General features: G+C 41.8%; 1 protein-coding gene across 2 annotated transcripts in view; it reads right to left on the reverse strand.

Moving 5' to 3' along the window:
• The window catches only part of GABRB3 (gamma-aminobutyric acid type A receptor subunit beta3), a 249,637-nt gene that overhangs the window by 207,584 nt on the left and 21,533 nt on the right, over positions 1 to 20,520 (reverse strand). The window contains exons 1-3 of one of the 2 annotated variants that reach the window (XM_021674563.2): positions 1,739 to 1,916; positions 1,551 to 1,642; positions 1,253 to 1,320 (exon numbers count right to left, since the gene is read on the reverse strand). In XM_021674563.2, the coding sequence (XP_021530238.1) occupies positions 1,253 to 1,320; positions 1,551 to 1,642; positions 1,739 to 1,818 (240 nt within the window). In that variant the 5' untranslated portion in view covers positions 1,819 to 1,916. Of the gene's footprint in view, positions 1 to 1,252; positions 1,321 to 1,550; positions 1,643 to 1,738; positions 1,917 to 20,520 lie in introns of those variants that run through there. The other variant, XM_021674561.2, reaches the window with a different exon arrangement.

Below are 20,520 nucleotides of genomic sequence, written 5' to 3' on the forward strand. Positions count from 1 at the left end.
CCTTTATGGTAGGCATTTAAATTATCTCACTAACGCCTATTTTAAAAAATAGTTTCATTTTATTTGTAAATGTTCGTATCTCTGTGACTTACTGCAAAGTTTCTCAAAATGTTGTCCACAAAATACCTGCTTCAAAATATTTGCAGAAGTAGTTTTAAATGCAGAGACTCCAAGACTCCAGCCTAGCTTGATCAGCATCCCTTAGAGGAACTAGCAAGCATGCATTTAAAGCAAGTTTGCCCACGTGATTCCGACGTACACCAGAATTGAGAAGCCACTGAGTGGATCTGAAACGGTGTCTCACTGTATTCTCAATGTTGCATGTCCGACAAAAAGTTGCTAAACGATTTCTTCCAAAATAATATTGTTTACAAAGGCTCCTTCTAGAGTGCCTCTCAGCAGAAAACTAAACTAGTTCTCAAATCCCACGGCATTTCAGCCGAATTAACAAATGAGAGGGTCATCCTTCTCCTGATTCCCTGACCTCCTAAAGCGCTCCTGGCAAAAGCCCGCTCCGCAACTGGGGGTACCGACCTCCGCTTTCCGCAGCTCAGAGGACCGAATCGAGTCTGCACGCACCGAAGACCCGAGCAACCCTGGGTCACCAGCCCGCGCCTCTCCGGGCAGAGCGGCTCCTCCGAGGCCCGCCTAGGCTCGGCCTCTTGCTCTCGGAGCTCTCGGAGCCCGCGGAGCCCCGTCAGCACCTCGGACAGAGACCGGCGGGGCCGGCCCTGGTCTCCCAGCCCAGGAGGCCGCCCGGAAACACCGCAGACACCCCCGGGGCGCGCAGACCCCCGCGTTTGCTCCCTTTCCTGCAGCCGGAGTCTCCTTCCAAAGCACAACAAAGGAAGCCCGAAGGGCTCTTACCTAGAACACAGGAGCCGCCCCCACACTCGTCTCCCGGCTCCCGGCGCCTGTTGCTACGGAGGTGAGACGCGGCTCGGAAGCCTCAGGACCGGGCGACGGACCCTGGAGGCGCTGAGAGCGCGCGGGCGGCGGCGGGGGGCGCGCGAGGCCGGCCGGGACCCCTCCGCGGGTAGGGTGCGCCCTCCGCGGCTCCGGCGAGGCCCCGCGCGCCCCGGGCAGGTACAGGGCGCCGGGCGAGCGAAGGGCCGGTGCCCGGGAGCGCGGCTCCCTCTGCGGGCCGGGGAAGCGCGGCCCGGACGAAGAGGCCTCCGGCCCAGCCCCGTGGACGCCCGTGATCCCAGACCGCGGGCCGGGGGCTCGGGGACCGCCCCGGGAGGGCACTCACCATGTTGACTTCGGAAACCATGTCGATGCTGGCGATGTCGATGTTCATCCCCACGCAGACCGGGGGACCTGCAGGAAGCGCGACACGGCGTCAGCCCAGCTCCGGCGCGGGGCGCGGGCGGCTCCGAGCACGGGGGGCTCTCGCGGGAGGGGCGCGGGTGAGGGGCCCCCACCTCCACCCCACCCACCCCCGCCCCCACCCGCCGCGGCCCCGCGCTGCGGCCCCCGCCTCCCCCGCCCAGGCCGCCGCCACCGCCGTGGGTCGCGCTTCCCGCAGCGGCCGCGCGCAGCCCACTTACCCCCGAAGTCGGGTCTCAGGCGGATGTCGTAGCCTTTCAGTAGCTTGTCCACCGTCTCCTTCACGAAGGACATGTTCCCGGGGTCGTTCACGCTGCGGGAGGGCGGGGGGCGCAAGAACAGGGTCAGGGGCGGCGCGGCCACCCCCGCGTCCGCCACCCCGCGCCCGCCGGCCCACCCGCGCCCCTACCTCTGCGCGCAGCACACCACTGCCACCAGCACCGGGGCCGAGAAGATGCCGAAAAGCCTCCCTCCCGCAAGGCCCCACATCCCTCCGCCGCGCCCCGGCACGGGGGAGGGGGCGCCCCGCCGCCGTCGCGACCCGCAGCCGGGGCTGCTCCTGCTGCTGCCGCCGCCGCCGCCGCCGCGCTGGCCCGGAGCGGAGGAGGGCGGAGGGGGAGGGGAAGAGGGGGAGGAGCGGGAGGAGGGAGGAGGGAGGAGCGCGCGCGGGCGCGGGGTGCGCGGGGGAGGAGGCCGGAGCCGGAGGCGGAGCCGCAGCACCGCGCACCCTGCCCTCCCCCTCGCTCACCGCGGCCCGAGGCCGGGGCCCTGGGCGCTCCCTCTGGCCTTGGGGGCCGCCGCACAAGATCGGAGCTTGGGGACCGCGGAGTGCGGGGGCGGCCCGGGCTGGACGCGGCGAGCGGAGCCGCGGCTGCGCGGAGCCGGGCGGGGCGGTGGGTCGGCCACGGAGCCGGCTCCTTGGGGCTCCCTGCGGCCGGGCGAGCGTGGGGACCGTCGGCAGCCGCGGCGCGGACACAGACGGTGATGGAAACGCTGTCCACCTCCCCCAGGCCCCGACGTCGGCCTCCGCTCGACCACCGCCCGCCGCAGCGCAGCCCAAGAGCCCCCAGGTGCCGCCCGTGCCTGTGCCCGCGGACTGAGAGTGCCGCCTCCCAACGGGGGCCTCAAAGCGCGGGGAGCGCCCGCTCGCCTCACCTGCGGGGCTCGGAGCCTCGGGGCCCCAGGGTCCAGGACAGCCAGATGGGCAGCAGCAGCGCCAGGAGCCCAGAGCACATGGCGCTGCTCCTCCGGCCTAACCTGCCGGGATGCGCCCTCCCCGCAGCCTCCGAGCATCACACGGCGACGCGGGGATCCCCGCCCCTGCTCCCACCCCCAGGCTTTCCCGCCAGACCCGTCCTCCAGCCCCTGGCGCGGCGGCCCGATTCTTCATTTGTAAAATTGGACCTTTTTAAAAAAACTCTGCTCTTTGAACTGCACCTCTCACCCTCGCTTCTGAACATTTCTTGGGAGCACTGAGCCCTTTCTGCTCACGTAGATACAAATGTAATGGATGCTTAAGAGAGGCCTGAATATGTGTGTTTTATTATCTGCAAACGGGAATCCCAGTCGGACTTAGAGACTGGATTGTCATTCCAGAGATGGTAAAACACCTGGCTATTCTAGCGCCGCCCGGAGCTGTCCGTGGTCCTTATTATAACGCTGGGGTCCTGCTTCCCAGCGACAGGCCTCTATCCTTCGGCCGTCACTAGAAGACACTGGTGAACTGGCATGAGGACGCTGGTGTACCACTTCACACCGGGTGCACCTGCCCTCTGGACCACCACCGCACACCTAAAGGGCCGCTCACCCACGGCCAGGGGTCGTATAAGTTTCTTTAGTGAATGATCCCCAATAAAGTTTCTCTGTGCCTGGAACTTCTAATACTGAGGAAGACGGTTACACAATCCTTCTTGTAACGAACTAACAAAACCTACACATCAAGCTCGTTTTTGTGTTCTGTAGACTTCTTCAGGTTATTCCAGGACCTAATGAATGGTTAATAATAGATAACTACTTCCCTGTATTGACTCATTTTTTTCTATGAAGCTTAAGCTTTTCTTTCACGTCATTGAGAATTTATGTTAGTAAATATCCAAATCTAGATCCTAAATCTCACGTTGGTATCTTTCTGTACATTAATTTTAAATATCACTGCCTTTTCTAAAAATCAGCTATTTTATTTTTGGAACAGAAAATGTGACCGCACTACCTGAAAGGTTCAGAGATAAATATAGCTCCCTAATTATTTTCTGGAAAAGTCTATTCACCACTGCTTTGCATTCAATGTCCTGTTAATGCACAATGGAATTATCTGGAAAATTACATCTGTTGTATCACACACACGTTCGTGGTTCAGTTTATTTCTATTTGCATACAGTTCTTTTGGAGAAATGCCCTGCTGGGGATCGTGGCTATAAAAAGTCAACAATGAAAAAAAGTTGTTTGAATAAAACCAACAACACAGCAAGAATTGTCCCCCTCACTACCAGGTTATATGTTCTAAGACTTGGAAAACCACATTACAAACATTATCATCCAGCCGTGCATCACGTCAGACCTTCTTGACTTCACCCTGTCTCTGGAGCTTTTGGCTTTATCACCCCAGCTGCTGCCTCAGCACCCAGTTCTGCAAGAGCTCTGAGCAGCTTTACATGGGGACAAGCCCACATGGAATATCCACAAGGTCTAAGATGTCACGGAATTTGCTCAGTACTCACATATATGCAATATGACATTTCAGGCAAGTTAAAAATTTGTGGGGCAGACTTTTGGCTAATGGACAGATATCCAGTGAACCAAAGAGTCTCCCTTTATTGCCTCCTAAGAAATGTCCTGAGATGCAGTCGCTGTTGGCCTCTCAAAGATATCTTGTGGGCCGGGCGCGGTGGCTCAAGCCTGTAATCCTAGCACTTTGGGAGGCCGAGGCAGGTGGATCACGAGGTCAAGAGATCGAGACCATTCTGGTCAACATGGTGAAACCCCGCCTCTACTAATACAAAAAATTAGTTGGGCATGGTGGCGCGTGCCTGTAATCCCAGCTACTCAAGAGGCTGAGGCAGGAGAATTGCCTGAACCCAGGAGGCGGAGGTTGCGGTGAGCCGAGATCGCGCCATTGCACTCCAGCCTGGGTAACAAGAGCGAAACTCCATCTCAAAGAAAAAAAAGATGATCTTGTGAGATGGACCCATCAGTTACTTCATACTTGGCAGTGGGTGGCCCGCCTGTTAATGAACACTTCTATCTGCTCCCTGACTTTCCATGCCTCAATTCCCTTTTCCTTTGCTCCTGTTTTCATTGGAACCAAATACCCCAGTAACATATCATCACCTAAATTTCACCTGAGGATATGTTTTCTGGGGATCCTAGGCTGAGTTGGGAACTAATAAGCAAGTCATTAGAGGTGTCACCTAAAGGCTGGGCGTGGTGGCTCACGCCTGTAATCCCAGCACTTTGGGAGGCCAAGACGGGTGGACCACTTGAGGTTGGGAATTTGAGACCAGCCTGACAAACATGGAAAAACCCCATTTCTACTAAAAATACAAAAAAATTAGCCAGGCATGGTGGCACATGCCTGTAATCCCAGCTACTCTGGAGACTAAAGCAGCAGAATCACTTGAACCCAGGAAGCAGAGGTTGTGGTGAGCCAAAATCACACCATTGCACTCCAGCCTAAGCAACAAGAGTGAAACTGTCAAACAAAAAAAAAAGTGTCACCTAAATGCAGTCTTTTTCTAAAGGCAAAATCAAGGAGAAAGACTGCACAGGTGTGATCAGGATGCATGGGCTATAAGGCCCTTACACACCTGCACACTACTGCTCATCACAGCTCCTGCCCAGCTTGCACCCATACCTGCGACAAAGGATAGACATGCGGCCCGCCACCCTTCCTCCTTGCTCAGCTCCCTCCAACACAGGTAGCCTCCTGGGAGGGGTGGATAAACACTGAACACCAGCACCCACATCCCTGTGCTCTCTTGCTTAGATAATAATTGCGTATTAACCAAATCAGCAGAAAATTATTAAGCCAGTTCTTACTTGCATTCAATTTAGACTGGAAGAGAAAAAGCCTCCAGGAGTCCCACATAGGGTAATTTTTCGCAGCAGAAGAAAAAGGAGTTCAATGACATTTTGTTCATAGAAAGGTGGTCTTAAATGGGCTGGAAGAATATTTGGAGTCTCTCAAGGTAAACAGAAGGAAGGGAAGCAGATAGCCGGGAGGCATCCGGTGATCACGTTACCTTATTCTTATTTGCGCATTTTAGTTGACCCAAATGCCTTTTACCAAACTGTTTTGTTTAGTCACTCTTCTTTCTTATAGAAAGCTTGTTTTTTAAACAGTGTCAAAGTTTTCTGGCACTACATTTTGATGCTCTTCAAAAAAAATAATAACTCAGGCAACTTGAGGTATAGCCACGTGAAATAAAATTTTACATGTATAGTTAGCTGAGCCTTGACACATATAAACTAGTGTACATTTTCATTGTGCCCAAAGTTCTCTTGTAACCCTTTGACCCATCTGCCACTGAAGGTTCCAGACAAGCTCTGACCTACATAGATTCTGTCATTATACTTGTTACTTTCATTTTTGCCTGTTCTAGGCATTCCATATAAGTAGAATGATGACATGGTATTGCATGCCTGGAATCTTTCACTGGGTGTAATGTTTCTGAGATCTATTCATGCTATTGCAGATCCATCGTTTATTCCTTTATATTGCCAAGTAGTATTCCATTCACCTGTTGATGGGCTTTTCTAATTTTAGTGATTATGAATAAAGATTCATATATAGGTCTTTATATGGACATGTGGTTTCATTTCTCTTGGACAAATACCTAGGAGTAAAATGGCTAAATCATGTGGTGAGTGTATGTTTAGTTTTATAAGGAACTGCCAAAATATTCCAATGTACTTGGAGGCTTTTGCATCTCACCCACAACGCAAGAGAAATGCAGCTGCTCCACACCCTCTCCGTTCATCTTGGTGGGTGTATAGTGGTACCCCATTGTGGTTTACATTTGGTGATATCTAAGTAAGCATATTTCATTTACATATTGGCCACTTATATTTTCTTTTTGAAGATACAAGATTTTTGCCCATTTTAGTTGTATTCTCAGTCTTTTTTATTGAGATGTAAGAGTTGTTTTTTTTTTGTTTTTTTTTTTTTTGAGATGGAGTCTCACACTGTCACCCGGGCTGGTGTGCAGTGGCACAATCTCAGCTCGCTGCAACCTCTGTCTCCTGGGTTCAAGTGATTCTCCTGCCTCAGCCTCCGAGGTAACTGGGATTACAGTCGCCTGCCACCACGCTCGTCTAATTTTCTTTTTTTTTTTAATTTTGAGTTGAGATGGGGTTTCACTGCATTGGCTAGACTGGTCTTGAACTCCTGACCTCATGATCCACCCACCTTGGCCTCCCAAAGTGCTGGGATTACAGGCATGAGCTACTGCACCTGGCTAGAGTTCTTTATATATTCGGGATATAAATCCTTTGTCAGATACATGTAATGTAAATATTTTCTCCCAGTCTGTGGCCGTGCTGTTTCATTTGATAGTATCTTTCAAAGAAAAGAAGAATCTAATTTAGAAGAAAGGCAATTTATCCATTTTTTTTTCTTTTAAGATTCAGACTATTGGTATTCTACTTTAGAAATCATTGTCTAATTAAAAGTTTAAATTTTCTGCATGTTATTTAAAAGTTAGCATTAATATTTATACTTGTTATTTGTCACTTGTTAACTTATGTGGAAAATGTAAGGGCTGAGATTCCTCCATATGAAGTGTATTAGTCAGTTCTCACATGCTATAAATACTAAATACCTGAGGCTGGGTAATTTATAAAGAAAAAGGATTAATTGTCTCACAATTCTGCAGGCTGTGCAGAAAGCATAGTGGCTGCTATTTCTGGGGAGGCCTCAGGAAACTTATGATCATATTGGAATGTAAAGGGGAAGCAGGCAGGTCACATGGGCAGAGCAGGAGGAAGAGAGAGAGAAGGGAGGTGCTACACACTTTTAAAACAGCCAGATCTCACGAGAACACACTCATCATTGTCATGACAACACCAAGGGGGATGGTGATAAACCAGAAGAAACCGCCCCACGATCCAATCACCTCCCCACAGGCCCTACCTCCCACACTGAGGATTATAATTTAACATGAGATTTGAGCAGGGACAGAGATTCAAACCATATTATGAAACATGATTTGTTGAAATGTTCTTTCCTTCAATCTGGTTACTTTTACATTTTTCTTGAGAATCAATTGATCTTATGTGTGTAGCCATGTTTTTTTACTCTATTTTACTTACCATTTTCCATCAATTTATCTAAATATATTTATACTAATCCATACTGTTTTTGATTAATGTAGCTATAAAGTTAATATTGAAATAAGGTAGCATAATCCAACCAATTTTATTCTTCTCCAAAATTGCTTTGACTATGTGAGTTCTTTGCATTTTCATAAACATTTTAGAATGATCTTATCAATTTCTATAAAGAAGCCTGAAGGGATTTTAATTTGTATTACATAAAATCTATACATGAATTTAGGAAAAATTCACATCTTAACAACATTGAAAACTATCCTTCAATTTGTGGAAACTATATCTTTCTATTTATTTAGATCATCTTTAACTTCTTTTTATAAGTGCTTTGTAGATTTTAGTGTAGAGGTTCAGTATTTGATTCATTAAACTTATCACTGTCATATTTTTATCACTGTGTCATATTTTTATGCTAAGTGATTTTTTAATATTTCACTTCCAATTGTATATTGCTAGTACATATAAATATAATTCATTTTTGTATATTGTCATTCCATCCTCCAACCTTAGTCAATGTACTTATCTTAATAGATTTTTTGGTAGATTCCTTAGGATTATATCCAAGAGATAATTATGTCATCTGTGAATACAGAGAGTGTATTTCTTCCTCTTCTATATGTAGATATTTTAAATTTCTTTTTCCTGCCTTACAGTACTGTCTGGGGCTTCCAGTACAATGTGGAAAGGAAGTGGTGAACGTGGACACTCTTGCCTTGTTCCAATATTAGGGGAAAATATTCAGGTTTTGTCATTGCTGTTGCTTGTTTTTTTGCTGTTGTTGTTTTTTGATTGTTTACCATTAAGTATGGTGTTGACATCTTCCTCTTGTTTTTCTTCTGTTCCTCCTCCCCTCCCCTCTCTTCCTTTTCTTCTACCTCCTAGAAAAGTTTAGTCCTAATAGTAGAGAAGTACGTGGTGTGTACTGGTATGGAGTAGGGAGCTCTCAGGCCAGAGTCAGGCAGTGTGAGAGGGCACGAAGCTTCACAGCTCGAGAAACTGAGAAAAGCACCATTTTGCATAAAAGACTTAGTTTGAAAATCACAGCCAAAGCAACGTAAGAAAGGTCTGGAGAGGGAGAGCCAGCCACGGATCTCAGATCACAGAAGGCGGGCAAAGCAGCCTGTGTTTGGAATCACGGCCAAAGCAAAGCTAGGAGGACATCCCCATGGAGGGCTGGTCTGGTTTGGCAGTCAGTTTCAGAGGGTGAGGAGAGTGTCTATGCATGAAGCCTGCCCTGCAGGAGGCTCTAAGCCCACACAGGAGGAGGAGGTCATGCGCTGGGTAGGCCAGCCTGCCACACGGAGTTCAAGTTCACACAGTGCTAGGAGGGTTCCCCCACAGGAGGGCATGGACAAGGTGAAGATTACGAGGGCATTCATGTGGCAAGGTGACTTACTGTAGAAAAACAGCCCAAGCAAGGGCAGGAAGGCATCCATGTGCTGGGATGGCCCAAAATGGGAAGTCAGAACCTGAACAGGAAGAGGACAATGCCCACAGGGAATGGAAGCAGTGGCAGCCGTGGGAGATGGGCTATGTAGTGGGAGCTTAATCAAATAAGTACATGTATTAAGAGTAATGGATGTAGGCTGGGCATGGGGGCTCATGTCTGTAATCCCAGCACTTTGGGAGGCTGAGGCGGGTGGATCACAAGGTCAGGAGTTCGAGACAAGCCTAGCCTGGCCAATATGGTGAAACCCCATCTCTACTAAAAATACAAAAATTAGCTGGGCATGCCAGTAGTCCCAGCTACTCGGGAAGCTGAGGCAGGACAACCACTTGAACCCAGGAGGCAGAGGCTGCAGTGAGCCAAGATCATGCCACCGCACTCTAGCCTGACAACAAAGCGAGACTCCATCTCAAAACAATAAAAAGAGTAATGGAAGCCAAGTTTCTCTCTGTTGGAGATGGGAGTTACAAGTACAAAAAGAGGGAGAAGTAATTCCTGTGGTATGATTGCAATTCAATGTATTAGTGTGAACTAATGATTTTCAAAGTATATTTATAAATATAAATATAGACATATAGATATATATATATATGTACTTACTGTATACAGACATATACACATGTACATATATATATACATATATATTCTCTGCTTCTACCCACCAAGAGGGCCTGGGAACAGTGACAGCGCAGTAGCAATGAGCACCCTCTGCACCCAGTTCTTGGCCTCTCCATACTATTTTCTACTGAAAGGAACCAGAGTTACTTGGGAAAATGGATAATTCTAGAGGCAGACAGGAAAAGCATAAGATGGGATTGGAGCATTTGGGGCATAGCAGTGAGGTGTTCAAAGAATGATGAGAACATGTCAGAAAGACACAAAATCCAGCTTGAATGTTTTTATACTGCCTAATTCCAGGATGATTTGAGTAAAAATAAAAAATAACAACAATGCATTATAACCCAAAGGATAAAACAGGAAAATTAGAGTTTATGCACATTAATTGTTTGATCATGAGGGATATATTTTGATGATTTATGATAATAAACTACAAAGCTTTTAAGCACGTGTTTCACAAAATTAATTATAAAAATAACTATAAAATTAATTATAAAGTAAAAATAGTAACTTTATAGTTTAGCTGGGCAGATACTACCTTAATCAAGAAATCAATATGAACAAATTTAAAGAATGAAATATATCAAAATTATGCATCCTATGATATAATGCAGTGAGAAGATTATTGAATCAGTTTATGGCATTTCCACAAAAATACACAAGCTAAATCCAATCATGAGGAAACATCAGACAAATCCAAATTAAGAGAGTTCCTAAAGATAATGTCCCTATAATAATTCAAAAGTGCCAATACCATCAAAGTCCAGAAAAGACTGATTAACTAAAGTAAACCAAAGAGACAGGAACTCATAATGCATGTGTAATTCTGGACTCCCATCATTTTGCTGTAAAATATTTCAATGAGGCAACTGGTTGATCTTGAATGGGGTATAAAGATTGGCAATAATTTAAGAGTATCTATTTCCTGATATTTTGATAATTGTATTGTAATAACACAAGTCTCTTTGTATCTATGAAACCACACAAGATGTGTGAGAAAAGTTTTCTGTAATATTATGATGACTTTAATAAAAAAGAAGTTTTCCGTAGATGCCCTTTATCACATTAAGGAAATTGCCTTCTATTCCTAGTTTTGTGGAGAGTTTTATCAAGAAAAGTGTGGAATTTCATCAGGTGCTTTTTTTTTTTTTTTTTTTGTATCTATGGGATTATCATTAATTTCCTCCTTTATTCCTCTTTTTTTTTTTTTTTTTTGAGACGGAGTTTCACTCTGTGGCCCAGGCCTAATCTTGGCTCACTGCAACCTCCACCTCCCGGTTCAAGTGATTTTCCTGCCTCAGCCTCCTGAGTAGCTGGGATTACAGGTGTGCGCCACAGTGTCTGGCTAATTTTTTTTATTTTTAGTAGAGATGGGGTTTCACCATATTGGTCATGCTGGTCTCAAACTCCCAACCTCACCACCTCAGCCTCCCAAAGTGTTGGGATTACAAACGTGAGCCACCATACCTGGCCTCCTTTATTCTTTTAGCATAATAAATGACATTGATTTTTTAAATGTTAGGCAATATTTGTGTTCCTAGGATATGCATTGCTTGGTCATTTTGCTTATATTTTTTACCTGTTGCTGGATTTGATTGTTCAATATTACTATTAAAAATGTGTGTGCCTATGTTCATAAGTGTTTTGGTGTATATTTGCCTTTTCTTGCCTGGGTTTTGTATTAGTGCAATGCTGACCTCAGAAAGCAAGGTTCCATATGTGTTTCTTTCTCCCATAATTTTTGAAAGGTTTTTCTGTAGGATTGTCATTACATCTTTCTTAAATATTTCCTAGAATTCATCAATGAAACCAATGAAGTTTGAAGATTTCCTTAATTTTTAAATAATAAATACAATATCTTTTGCAGACATAAGCTATTTAGATTTCCCTTTCTTCTTATGACAGTTTTGTTAATTTACATTAAGTTTGTCTGTTTCATCTAATTGTCAAATTTATTAATGAAAAATATTTATAACATTCCCTTATCATAATTTTTAAAGTTTGTAGTGCACGTAGTTGTGCTCCCACTTCCTTTTCTGATATTGGTGGTTTGTGTCCTCTTTTTTATCTTGATGAGTCTAGCTGAAAGTTGCTTACTTTCATTCATCTTTTCAAACAATCTGCTTTTGGTTATACCACTTTGCTCTGTTATTTGTCTGTTTTGTAGCTTATTAGTTTCTGCTTTTGTCTTTACTATTTCCTTTCTTCTACTTTCTTTGGCTCTGCTTTGCTTTTTCCTTTTGTAGTTTCTTAGGATTGAAGCTTAGATTAATGATTTTTTAGAACTTTTCTAATGTGGGTATTTAAAGTTATATATTTCTAAGCTTCAGTAGTATTCCAAAAGTTTTAGTATGCTACATTTTAATTTATTTCATAGTATTTTCTCATTTAATTTTTATTAGCCATAGGTATTTAGAAGCATGTTTTTATTCCCAAACATTTAGAAATATGCCAGACTTCATTTTGCTATTAGTTTTTAATTTAATTGTTATAGAATATATTTTCTATAGATTCAGCTCTTTTGAATCTGCTGTGATAATATTTCTGACCTGTGCATGATTTACGTTGTGACTATATCATGTACACTTGAGCAGATAAGCATTCTGCCCTTTGGGGATGGAGCGTTGTCTAAATGTCAATTAGGTTAAGTTGGCTGACGGTGATGTTTGGGTTTTATGTATCTATCCTCACTGATTTTCTGTGTACTTGTTCTCTCAATTACTGAGAGGGGAATGCTGCTGTCTTTAAATATTATTATTTGCCCGTTACTTTTTTCAGTTCGTTGAGTTTCTGCTACCTGTCTTTTGAAATTGTTATTTGGTGCATAGTCGTGAAGGATTTTATGTCTTTTTGATGAACTGTGCCTTTTATTATCCAAAATATCCCTCTTTATTGCTGGTAGGATTGCTTGCCTGAAGCCGGCTCTGTCTTAACAACTACTCCAGCTCTCTTACGCTAATTTTTCCTTTTACTTCAGCTTATTTGCTTAGAGTTAAAATCTCTTTCTTGTGGGCTTCATTTGTCAGGCCAAGCTTCTTTAACGTGTCTGACAATTCCTGCCTTTTAGTTGAACTGTCCAGTTCAGAGCTGTTTAATAGAAATGCAATGTAAGCCACACGATGTAGTTTTTAAAAAATTTATGTAGCCATATTGAAAAGGGGAAACAAGTGGAATTAACTTTAGTAATTTATTTAACCCAATATAACCAAAATATATTTCAACCTGTAATCAATGTAAAAATATAAATTTTAAAAAGGGCCATACTAAATATTGAGAATCTGGTTGTTTTAACATGCACCTGCAGTACATCTTCGTTTGGGATAGGTTCATTTCAGGTGCCCGATAGTCGCAAGTGGCTAGTAGCTACCATTTTGCACAATGCAAATCTAAACTATCTGTATTTAATGTCATTATTGAAGTGGTAGAGTTTAAGCCAAGCATCATTTTTTTTGTTTCTTTTCTGTTTGTCAAATCTGTTCATTGCCCTTTCCCACCTTTTCCTGCCTTATAAAAAAATCAATTGGTTGAATTTTTTAGCATTCAGTTCTCTATTTACTGTGGGATTATAAACTATGCCTTTTTTAGTGTTTAAGATTTACAACATTCATCTTTAAGTACAGTCTAGTGTCAAATACTATAATTCTCCTGAATGTGTAAAGCAAGAACCTTGCCACAGCGCAATTCTACACCCCAAAATTGTGTGCTATTTCCTTATACTTTACTTTTATACATGTTAAAATACCATAATACATTGATATTGCTATAAATACCTTTCAAGAAATATTTTAAATTAAAATAATTCTCTACATATTTGTTGTTCAAAGCACTTATTACTTTATAGACATACATGTTTTCATCTGATATCACTTTCATTTTGTCTAAGGAACTTACCATACATTTCTTTTAGAGCATGTCTGCTAGTGACAATTCTCCTAGCTTTTGTTTGACTGAAAGTCTAGTTTGCCTACATTTTCATGAGATTATTTTGCTAAATATGAAAGTTAAAAAGTTGACAGGCTCTCTTTTAGTACTTTAAAAAGAGTATTCCTTTGTCATTTCATAAGAAATTAGTAAAAATTTCTTGTGTATTTCAATAAGAAATTAATAAAAATGTATTATCTCTGTCCTCACGTACATATATATTTTTTTTAATTTTTCAGAGACAGGGTCTTACCCTGTCACCCAGGCTGGAGTATCATGGTATAATCATAGCTTACAGCAGTATCAAACTCCTGGGCTCAAGTGATCCTCCTGCCTCAGCTTCCCTAGTAGCTGGGACTTACAGGTGCATGCCACTGAGAGCAGCTAATTTATTTATTTTTTACTTTAAAATTTTTTTCAGTAGAGACGGGGTGCCACTTTGTTGCTCAAGCTGCTTTCAACCTCCTCGCTTCATGTGATCCTCCCGAAGTGATGGGATCATAGACATGAGCCACTGCACCCAGCCCATAATATCTTAATATGCACCATCTGGGTTGCCTTTAAGTTTTTTATCTATCACTACTTATCACCAATTTTATCTTGATGTTCCTAGACATGTTTTTCTTTTTGTTTCTCTTTCTTGAAATTCATTGAGTTTCTCAGACCTGTGTGTTTATAGCTTTCATCTTATTTGGAGAATTTCCAGCTAATATTTTCAAAAACATTTTTCTTCCCCTCTTCTGAAATTCCAATTACACATATGTATGACACTTTGATATAGTCCCACATTTTCTTTATTTCAGTCTATTTTTCCACTGTTCTTTAATTCAGATAACTATATTATTATGTTTTCAAGTTCTTCTTGTAAAATGTTTATATTTTTATGTGTACATAGTAGGTGTATATATTTATGTGGTACAGGACATATTTTGGTACAGGCATACAATGCATATTGATGACATCAAAGCAAATGGGGTATTCATCTCCTCAAGCATTTATTATTTCTTTGTTTCACAAACATTCCAGTTATACTCTTTGTTATTTTTAAATGTACAATAAATTATTGTTGATTGTAGTCACCCTATTGTGCTATCAAATACTAAATCTTATGCATTCTAACTATATTTTATGTTAGAATTATGCAATTATGCAATTGTATAATTTTCTATCTAACATACGTAATTATGTTAGAGAGAAAAATCACTATTATGTTTGCACCAATCTAATAGCTTTTTCTGGTGAAATCTCTTAAGTTTTTCCAAATATAATATTGCATCATCTGCAAACAAGGACAATTTGATGTCTTCCTTTCCAGTCTGGATGCCCTTTCTTTCTCTCTCTTGTCTGACTGCTCTTGCTAGGACTTTCAAGTACTATGTCGACTAACAGTGGTGACAGTGGGCACCACAGCTTCTCTGGTCTTGTCTTCTGCATTGTGCTATTTGCTTTGAGTCATGTCCGGTGACATCATCATTTCAGAAATTATATTTGAGCTCTAAAATATTCATTTGGTTCTTCTTATATATTGCATTATTGCCTTCACTGTGTTCATTGTTTCTTTAAACCATTAAGCTCATCAATAGTAGCTTTTATCATTTTCTTGTCTGGTTATTCAATCATCTCTCTCATTTCTTGGGCTGTTTATAATGAGTGATTTTTTTTTTCAGGTTATGTGTTAACATTTTCCTGAATCTTGGTGTGCTAATAATTCTTTCTGGACTCGGCATATTGTGAATTCTATGTTGTCCTGTGCTATATTTTGCCACCTTCTTTTAAAGGGTGTTTATCTTTATTCCAGCAGTAAAGTTATATGCTGATCAGTTTCATCTTTTAAAGAGTAGTTTTAAAGTTTTTAAAGGGAAGGTCTAAGGTGGCCTTTAACCTAAGGCTATTTTGGTCATACTACTAAAGCATTACTTTTCTGGGATACCTATTTAATATGCCCATTTAATGGTCCTATTTAATGGTTTTTGTTTGTTTGTTTGTTTGTTTGAGACACAGTCTTGCTCTGTTGTCCAGGCTGGAGTCAGCTCACTGCAACCCCGCCTCCCAGGTTCAAGCAACTCTCCTGCCTCAGTCTCCCATGTCACTGGGATCATAGCAGCATGCCATCACACCCAGCTAATTTTTATTTAATGGTCTTTATATGTTTAATAAGGATCCTCCATTCTTGCTGGTCCAGCTAATTTTTATTTAATGGTCTTTATGTGTTTAATAAGGATCCTCCATTCTTGCTGGTTAGAATTAGAAAGTCATCTAGTCTTGTGTAACCTCTGAAAATTATATAGGTTGTAGATCCCGTCTTATTGTCTATTTAGCTCTGTGGAGACTCACTCTATGCATGTACAGTTTAACATTCACCAATAAATGCAAGAGAGGTCGGGCGCAGTGGCTCAAGCCTGTAATCCCAGCACTTTGGAAGGCTGAGGCGGGCAGATCACGAGGTCAAGAGATCGAGACCATCCTGGCTAACATGGTAAAACCCTGTTTCTACTAAAAAAATACAAAAAAAAATTAGCTGGGCGTGGTGGCATGCACCTGTAGTCCCAGCTACTCGGGAGGCTGAGGCAGGAGAATTGCTTGAATCTGGGAGGCAGAGGTTGCAGTGAGCTGAGATCGCGCCACTGCACTCTAGCCTGGCGCCTGGCGACAAAGGAAGACTCTGACTCAAAAAAATAATAAAATAAAAAATAAAATAAATAAATAAATAAATAAATAAATAAATAAATAAATAAATGTAAGAGAACCCAGATGTCTTGAGCTCTCTCTCTCTCTCTCTCTCTCTCTCTCTCTGCATAGCATCCTCCTCTCTCATTCTATATTCTGCAGATTTAAGTTGCTGCATTCTCTCGGAACTCTGGTCTCTGTCTTCTCAATCTAGTGATCTGCCATGTCCTGCTTGGAATTCTTCTCACTACACTGCAGTCCATAAAGGTCTCTAGGCAAAACACCAAGTCAATTGTAGGGCTCTTGTTTCCCTTCTCTAAGGGATCACAGTGCCACACCGCCTACTGTTTAATGACTACATACAGTTGTTTCACAGGTTTTGTTCAGCTTTTCTAGTGACTTCTGATACAAAAACAAGTCTAGTCATATTTACTTCTTTATTGCTGGAAGGAGAAATCTTAAACTGATTTGAATATAGGGAAATGACAATTGACGTTACTAAGAGCAATTGCTGAGAGTAATTGTCATTGTTCTCAGAACAGTGATCTAAAAGCAGCAAAGGTTCTTAGCTCAGTATCTCACTAAATCCATAACTTTTCTAGCAAAGTATGTTTACATATCCTACTAAGTATATTTACAGCTATGGCAAAATCCCAGTCAGAAAGGCTAATTTCAAACCCTTGTCCCAGGGGTAGTAATTGCTGAAATGCTAATGGGGAGAAGGGAAAAGACCTGACCTGCTTGGTTAATTTTTAATTAATCAAAGAAATAGAAGACAAGAATTGCCCTGAAAAAAAAAAATGATTACTAGTGATACACAAAATATTTTTCAGTCAATAAATCATACAGTTTGTTGTTGTCTTCCTGCATCTGGAACATTTTACTACTCAAGGTTTCCAGAGACACTCTACTTACACCAGAAACACGACATGAAAAGATCCTAATCCAATGATGACATAATGTGCATTTCCAAGATATTACTCTAGATTCTAACACATTCAATAACAATGGACTTAGAAATCTATCAATCAATCAGTGTTTTCCAAAACCTTTATTTTAAGATTCATGCCATGGTCCCCCTTTTCTTCTTCTCCTGAGTCACTCTTTGTGTGGGTCTCCTTCGTAACCTGACTTAATAGCAATGATGATGAGAAATACGGAAGAGATGGTCTAATACTCATAAGTATAAGCTGGGTGCAATGAGAGACATACATAAAATTAAAAACTGTTTTTGTGTTTTTTACAAATAGGAAATTGACACAAACGTGAAAGTCTAACTCCACGGTAGGGCTGCATCTTAATGAAAAGTGCAAATCAAAACACAGGTAAAAATAAAGGAAAAAATCTTGCACTATTTCAGTACATCTGAATTTCTGAGTAGTCTTTAGTTTGAAAAGAAACACCCTCATCCTTTCTCTTGGGAAGCACACACTGAATTATTAGAGGTAAAAAGACATGACGTATGCAAGTTATGTTAAAATAGATTGGGAAAAATAATAATTTGTGTGTGTTTATATTTGTAGAGACAGATAGAGAAGAATTAATGTGGAAACATCTGAAATTGTTAAATCTGCGTAAGATAGTACTGTGTGTTATTTTTGCAGCTTTTCTGTAGGTTTGAAATAATTTCAAAATAAAAAGTTTTTTTTTAAAAAGAAACACCCTCTAACACTTGTTAACATGTGTTAATAATGTGCTAAATAATATATATTTCATAATATATTACACATAAGTATATAATACACAGTTTAAATCATAAATATATGTTATAAACCATGTATTTTAACATTCTATATTATAGAGTGAAAGTAATAAATTTTGAAACTTAATATAGTCTAAATTATAGTCTAAATTATGTCTTTAATATATAGATGTATATATACAATGTAACATTAAGAACATTTAAGCTTCACAATTTATTACTCTAATAGTACAGAATGTTGCAATATATAAAGTATGTGTAATTTAAGCAAATAAGTTTATTTATGTTATCTAAAGTGTTCAAAGAGGAGCAAGTCTGAAGATGCTTGTTTCACATTTCTGTCTTCTTTACATATTTAAGCATCCATTTAACTTACAAAATTAATTTTTGAGAACTACCTTATCCTAGACATTCTGCTAACAAACTTATCAGACAAAAATATAAATGCAATACAGTTCTTCCTTCTAGCAATATGTGATATAGAGGAATTGCAAAGCCTATGTAAGACCACAAAGAGATTATCTATTTCTTTCCATGAGATAGAACAAGGAAGAGACAGAAGCAGTGTGAAGCTTCATTGAGGAAGAAATGGGAGTCCCTTCAGAGAAGCATTAACACTAGGACCCTACCGAGGAAGACAAAGGGAGGACTCAGCAGGCGGAACAGATAGGTAGAACTTGAGGACTCCCATACCTATTACTAAAAACAAGTACTTATCTGCTAAGAAAAGTCACAGAGTGGTGGCAGAAGAATATACAAACGTGATTCCATCAGATCAGCTGGATTTAGCCTGCGGAGTGCTAGAACAGCAAACATTTCAGCCATCCATACTACCTCACTCAAGTTCTTTGACTATCATTTGGAGATATTCAGAGAGCAACAAAAGTACACTTGTTAAATAGTAGCCTCAGTTACCAGCTGAAGACAAGCGCAAAGTGCCCGTTAAATGATCAGTAACAGCACGAAGAGGGAGGGAAGTGGAGGAGAGAAGACTACACTTCATGTGCAAAGGACTTCTACCGACATAATAATGTGTATGCATGGGCCCCAGATACCCAAATGCTTGTGCATATCATTAGACTTCTTATTCTTGTGTAAATAGCTTTTAGTCATTAAGATTATGATTTTTAGATTACTCCCTATTAATAAATGTGGCTCCAGTAAATTTGCACACACACATAAATATGTCTTATCAAAGGATATATGCATCTTTATATTTACAAAATATTGACAAATTCTTTTCCAAATTGACTCTATCAATTTACAATTACAATAGCAGAGTTTGAAATTTCTCTTTGATCTATATGTTCAATAATTCTCTGTAATACCAAGACTTACATTTTTGTCAATTTGCTCTAAAATGAAATAGTAGTGTGCTGATAACCTGCAGTTCCCTGTTTATTGGTAACTTGAGAAATGTTTTCATATTTTCTGACTGTGAATATTTGCTTGTACCCTGAGACAAAGACAAACTTTATTTTTCTTACTGAATTGTAGGTTATGGATTGTCGTGTGCTAATTTTTTGTACAAGTGTTTCACATGCTAAGAAGGTCAACCTCACCTTTTTCCTGTGTTATTCTGCTTTTATTCTCCTTTGCATTTTGTTTATTCATAGGGTTTGGCAACCAACACCATGATCTCTTTTTTTTTTCTTGAGACAGAGTCTTGCTCTGTCACCAGGCTCCAGGCTGGAGTGCAGTGGCCCGATCTCGGCCCACTGCAACCTCCACCTCCCGGGTTCAAGCAATTCTCCTGCCTCAGCCTCCTGAGTAGCTGGAACTACAGGCATGCGCCACCACACCCAGCTAATTTTTGTATTTTTTAGTAGAGACGGGGTTTCACCATGTTGGCCAGGATGGTCTTGATCTCTTAACCTCATGATCTACCCGCCTTGGCCTCCCAAAGTGCTGGGATTACAGGCATGGGCCGCTGCGCCCAGTCGATCTTTTTTTTAATAATATTTTCATCCATCTAAAAGAAACCTTGAAACCATTAGCAATCAAACCCATCCTCACTGTCCACTGCTCCCACACCAACCGTCCTCAGCTTGAAGCTTCTCATTGTACTTTTTAAAGCTATATATATTATTTTTGAGACAGGGTCTTGCTCTGTTGCCCAGGCTGGAGTGCAGTGACCCAATCATGGCTCACTGTAACCTCTGCCTCACGGGCTCAGGCAATCTTCCCACCTCAGCCTCCCTTATCTCACCTCAGTTGGAATAACAGGCACACGCCACCATGCCTGGATAATTTTTTGTCTTTTTTTTGTAAAGACAGGTTTCAGCTTTGCCCAGGCTGGTCTTGAACTCCTGGGCTCAAGTGATCCACCTGCCTGGGCCTTCCAAAGTTCTGGGATTCCAGGTGTGAGCCACCGCACCCGGCCCCTCATTGTATTTTTAAATGACTATTAGAAACACATAGGAAAACTACTAAATTTATGCTAATTTTGAGGCTCAAGACTTACCGAATACTTTTCTTTTGATTCTAAATATTTTAAAGTTTATTTTTCTGG

This window comes from Aotus nancymaae, unplaced genomic scaffold (genome assembly GCF_030222135.1).
Source record: "Aotus nancymaae isolate 86718 unplaced genomic scaffold, 86718_ANA_hifiasm-v0.15.2.pri h1tg000075l, whole genome shotgun sequence".
NCBI classification, from domain to species: domain Eukaryota; kingdom Metazoa; phylum Chordata; class Mammalia; order Primates; family Aotidae; genus Aotus; species Aotus nancymaae.